The sequence below is a fragment of the Rutidosis leptorrhynchoides genome, chromosome 9 (assembly GCF_046630445.1).
Source record: "Rutidosis leptorrhynchoides isolate AG116_Rl617_1_P2 chromosome 9, CSIRO_AGI_Rlap_v1, whole genome shotgun sequence".
In the NCBI taxonomy this organism is placed as follows: domain Eukaryota; kingdom Viridiplantae; phylum Streptophyta; class Magnoliopsida; order Asterales; family Asteraceae; genus Rutidosis; species Rutidosis leptorrhynchoides.
In genome coordinates this window covers 307,116,442-307,121,962 of record NC_092341.1, presented here as the reverse complement: position 1 = coordinate 307,121,962, position 5,521 = coordinate 307,116,442, and the positions used below count along the sequence as shown (strand labels likewise).

At 44.4% G+C, this 5,521-nt stretch overlaps 1 protein-coding gene across 1 annotated transcript; it reads left to right on the top strand.

The window, feature by feature from the left end:
* Nucleotides 1-2,588: 2,588 nt before the first annotated feature.
* Nucleotides 2,589-3,089, top strand: LOC139868953 (uncharacterized). Its single transcript, XM_071857288.1, has one exon. The coding sequence runs from the start codon at nt 2,589-2,591 to the stop codon at nt 3,087-3,089; it is 501 nt and encodes a 166-aa protein (XP_071713389.1).
* Nucleotides 3,090-5,521: the final 2,432 nt, after the last annotated feature.

The window sequence follows — 5,521 nt, the reverse complement described above, 5'->3', positions numbered from 1 at the left end:
GAAAGAAATAGATATTGCTACAGGTGGTTCTTTGATGAAAAAGACTCCAGATGAAGCTTACAACATCATCTCCGAAACTGCTACACACTCATATGATTGGCACCAAGAGATGGATGTTTCTCGATCATCTCATGTCTTTAGTATCAAAACTAGTGATAAGCTCGCATCGGTTAAAGCACAACTGACAACTGTTAAAAGACAAATGGAATCGATGACTAAATAGATGCACGTTCTGAAAGTTGGTTGTGAGTTATGTCAGAGGCCACATCTCACAAAGGATTGTAATCAGGAAACTATGGAAGAGCAGGTGAACTACTTGAGTATCAAGGAGGTTGTTCGGGTTATCAAAGGAACGGACCACCGGGGTTCGTTAATCGAAATCAAAATCAGTCGTATGTGGATAAGGGTCTTTCACTAGGGGAGTTATTTTAGGGTTTTATTATAAAGACAGATGAAAGCATCACGGCTTTGAGGCAAGATAATGAATCAACAAAACAGAAAGTGAGAAGTCAACATGCCTCGATTCAGAATTTAGAACGGGATGCCGAGCGTATAGCTCAATCGCTAATGGAGAGACCACCGAGTTCCCTACATTCGAATACAAAAGCTATTCTGAATATCAATGGGCTGCCTCGAACAATCTTGACTAATAACAATCAAAGTGATGTGAAGAATAAAGATCCGCAGATTTCTACTTATTCGCAGGTAATGCTATTTCTAGCTTTGAGGGTTATGATTCCGATGAGGTTGTTCCGACTTATACTCATAATGGTGTAGATGGTTGGATCCGAGTTAGTGATATAACTCCTGCTTATGGAAATTACTTAATGAGTTTGATGACGGGAGTTCTTCTAATTCTGGTAATCAAGAGTCAGAAGTAAAGAGTATTGAGACTACTAAGTCTCCTGAGTTTAGTGTTGCTGAGAAGAGTGAAGTGGAAGAAGAGTTGAAATTGTCACCAAAGTTGAAAGTGTACAAGCCGCATATTCCATATCCGAGAGCTATTCAATCCGAGCAACCAAAGGACACTATTTGTAAGTCTATTAATTCTAATGAAAATATTTATGTGCATGTACCTTTGGTTGATGTTCTTGCAGGTATGCCCAGTTATGGGAAATTCTTGAAAGATTTAATGGCGAAGAAGGGTGAGCATGAGCAGGCATCCTCCACGTTTCTTGAAGCAGAATGTGCTGCTATTTTGAAGAAGAGTGATATGCTACCAAAGTTAGGTGATCTCGGTCCATTCATAGTGCCCTGTAGGATTGATGACTCTGAAATTTTTAGGTGTTTAACTGATTCAGGTGCGAGTATCAATCTTATGCCTTTGTCTATTTATTCACGTTTGGGTTTAAATGAGCTTAAGTTGACTAATATTGGAGTTAGATTAGTTAACCAGTCGGTTATTAAACCCATAGGGATTGCTGAAAATTTGGTGGTTAAAATAGGTAAATTAGAGTTCCCAGCTGACTTTGTAGTTGTTGATATGCCGGAGGATAAGGTTGTACCCATTGTTTTAGGTAGACCATTTTTAGCAACTGCAGATGCAATGACTGACTGGAGGACTTGTAAGTTGATTTTGAGGGATAGATAATGATATGCATACCCGATTGACTCGTGTTGCGCATCACACTTGCACCATGTGTATATCCTCCGCGCTATAGCACTTTTGGCGCAAGTAAATGTGCCCTAGAGGGCGCCATCTTGATGATGGTGCGCTGCATAAGGGTGACATCTCCTGTACTTGCCACGATCTCTGTACAAGGGCCGACAGCCAGCAAAAAAGGTGATAGTACTGTTCCCTGGTCCCCTCCACGAAATAACCGGGTAGTGTAGACAAGAAATCAACATGGAATACGTGGCTCCAATGAATGGACAACACTGTAGCTATAAATAACGGACTCGAATTAAAGGCAAGGGGTTGGTCTATTTTTGGGAAGTTACACACATACTATTTTTAGTATCTACATACGGACCAGTCGCGCTATTTACATAGCGCCTCCTTTACCCGCGCTACCGGACTTATACCTTCGCTACCAGATTCATAGAACTACACTAGACATCCTTGATATACAGGTAACGTTCCTTGAACATAAACTCTATTCCCGATGCGAGCCATCGATGACCGGACTATCCGCCGATGGTGGGTCTATGTTTAACCACCCCTGTTGAGATCCTCATCTCGCAAGTGGTTATTCATGGTGCTCCGGACCGGAGAGTTAAACTCAATTGACCCTTAAATCCCCTCTTAGTGATGTCAAGCATGGACCGAACCCGACCCGAATATTCTATGCTTGATCATTTGGCACCATCCGTGTGACACACAAGTTAAATGGTTTTGATTTGATCTTTTCTCTATATGTCCACTACTCATTTATTTTCTCTATACAGGCACCTGTTGAGAGAAATAAATGCATTCAATGGCCAACTGCTGACCACCGCTTGGAATAAAGCGCAAATCTAGCGCTGACGCAAGCCCGAGGATGACGGAGATATCGTTCCCCGCCATTCAGACATTCAACACTTCCTGCGCACCCATTGTAGTGCAGGGATATCTGCCCGAGTCTGGCCATAGCGTTAAGCGCCTCCACATGGATAACGGCAGTAGCATTGACATCATGTACGATCATTGCTTCCGACAGCTGCCCACAACGGTGAGGAGAACCATCAAGCCTCTGACTACGGTATTATCCGGGTTTTCAGGAGAATCAGCGTGGCCTATCGGAATCTTGGATTTGAAGCTAGAGCTGAGAGACAGCAAGGATAAATTAAAAAAGCGCACTGAGAGCATAGAATTCTGCATTGTGCGCTCGTACTCTAGATACAATGCTATACTAGGAAAGACTTCCATTCAGAAATTTGGAGCTATACCATCCATAATTCATGGGATGGTTCGATTCCTGACGGATCAAAGAGTTGCCACCCTCGAGTCAATGCTGCTAGACACCTTGTGCGCGTCGGTTATTGACAAGGGGATCGCTACTCCTGAAGAAAAGGGCACGAATGAATGGTGGGTTATAGTTAATCCCAAGTATCTGGAGCAGAAGGTAATGATAGGGGGAGCCTCACACACGAGACTAAGGAAAAATTGAGGAACATCCTCATCGCCAACTCCGACGTGTTTTGTTGGCGCGATGCTGACATGACTGGAGTACCACGAGAGATAGCGTAGCATCACCTCTACGCTAACATCAATCTGACCCCTATCAAGCAAAAGAAGCAGACCATGGCACCCGAAAGAAGTGAGTGGTTGCGCAGAGAAGTGGATAAGCTGGTTAAAGCTAACATATTACGCAAAGTAAACTACCAGACATGGGTAGCCAACCCTGTGCTGGTAGCCAAGTCTGATGGAACGTGGTGACTCTGTATTGATTTTAAAGACATTAACAAAGCTTGCCCCAAAGACAACTATCCTTTGCCAGAGATAGATTGGAAAGTGGAATCGCTCGCCGGTTTTAGGTTCAAATGCTTTCTAGACGCCTACAAAGGATATCACCAAATACAATTGGCAGAAGAGGATGAAGAGAAAACCGCATTTCACACAGACCAAGGGATATACAGTTACACCAAGATGCCCTTCGGACTAAAGAACGCAGGCGCTACCTATCAGCGAACCATCGACACAGCATTCGCTAAGCAAATTAGGTGCAACCTTGAGGCGTATGTTGACGACCTCGTCATTAAGAGTAACACCAAGGAATAGTTGTTGGCCGATATACTCGAAACGTTCAACACACTCAGGAGCATCAACATGAAGCTCAAACCAGCCAAGTGTAGCTTTGGGGAAGAAGAAGGAAATTTCCTAGGGCACATCGTGACTCCGTGTGGAATCAAGGCCAACCCGAAGAAGATAGAAGCAATTGAAAAGATGCCCTCCCTTAAAATGAAAAAGCAAGTTTAAAGCCTCAATGGAAAATTAGCCGCATTGACGCGATTCTTGTCTAAGGCCACTGAAAGATCGCTCCCGTTCTTTCATACATTGAAGGATTGTGCTAAAAAGTCGGATTTTAAATGGACAGACGAGGCAGAAAAGGCATTACAGGAGATGAAAGCGCTCCTTAAAGACATCCTCACCTTAACAGCGCCAATCGCCGACGAAACCTTGATACTTTACCTCGCGGTGTCTAAGGAAGCCGTTAGTTCCGTCTTAGTCGCTGAACGGGGGGATGCTCAAATGTCGATATACTTCGTCAGCAAAGCACTATCAGGAAGCGAGCTGAATTATCTTCCCATAGAAAAACTCGTATACGCGCTCGTTGTTACCGCCAGACGTTTGCGCAGGTACTTTCAAGCACATCCAATTACGGTACTCACTGATCAACCTATTCAAAAACTGCTCTATAAACTCGAGATATCGGGTAGGCTAACCAAATGGGCAATAGAGATAGGCGAGCATGAAATCGCGTACTGCAATAGAAGCACTATCAAGGGGCAGGTGATGGCTGATTATTTGGCTAAAACAGCCGCTGACATGCCGGCAATATGTGACCCTGAGCAACCACCCGTGCCTCCGCTCGAGCTATGGGAGCTCTAAACAGATGGCGCAGCAAGCTCTGAGGGTGCTGGCGCAGGGCTAATCCTCACCGGTCTGCATCATGAAGAGCATACATACGCGTTGCGTTTCAACTTTAAAGTAACAAACAATGAGGCAGAATATGAAGCGCCACTAGCAGGGATGCGTATAGCTCGAGAATTAGGAGTAAAGAAAATACAGGCTTACGTAGATTCACAGCTAGTCATCAATCAGATAAACGGCACATTTTACGCCAACGACAAATCTATGCAATCATACCTGACTCTGGTTCACTCTCTAGCCGATACATTCGCTGACTTCAGGATTAGCTAAATCCCTGAGAGCCAAAACAAGCAGGCGGATGTGCTCAGTAAGCTGGTGGCCCTCACCTCAACCATCTGGAAAAGAAAATACTGGTGGAGCAAGTCTTCAAGAAATCCACAGAGCTAGAAACGACAATTGCGTCCATTGAAGAAGAAGAAGCGACTTGGATGATAGACATCATAGAATTCCTGCGAACTGGGTCTTTGCCTGAAGGGGAGAAGGAAGCGATGAAGATCAGAGTAAAAGCACCGAATTACGAGTTGCGAGGAGAAATTTTATATCGAAAGTCTTATTTAGGCACATCCCTGTGCTGTGTAAGACCTAAAGAAGCTGCTATGATTATTGATGAGGTTCACAAGGGATCCTGCGGGTTGCATTCTGGGTGGAGGACAGTCACCGAGAGAATTAAGCGACTAGGGTATTATTGGCCCAGAATTTACGCTGACACAGCTGAAAGGATAAGAGTTTTCCAGGAGTGCCATTTGCACGCGCCCGTTAGCAGAGCGCCTCAACATCCTATGATACCTATCGTATCACCATGGCCATTTTGTAAATCGGCTATCGACATAGTGGGACCTTTCCCAAAGGTCACGGGAAATGCTGAGTACCTGGTGGTATCTATCGACTTCTTCACTAAATGGGTGGAAGCAAAGCCACTGCGCACTATCACCAGTAAGCAGGTCAGAG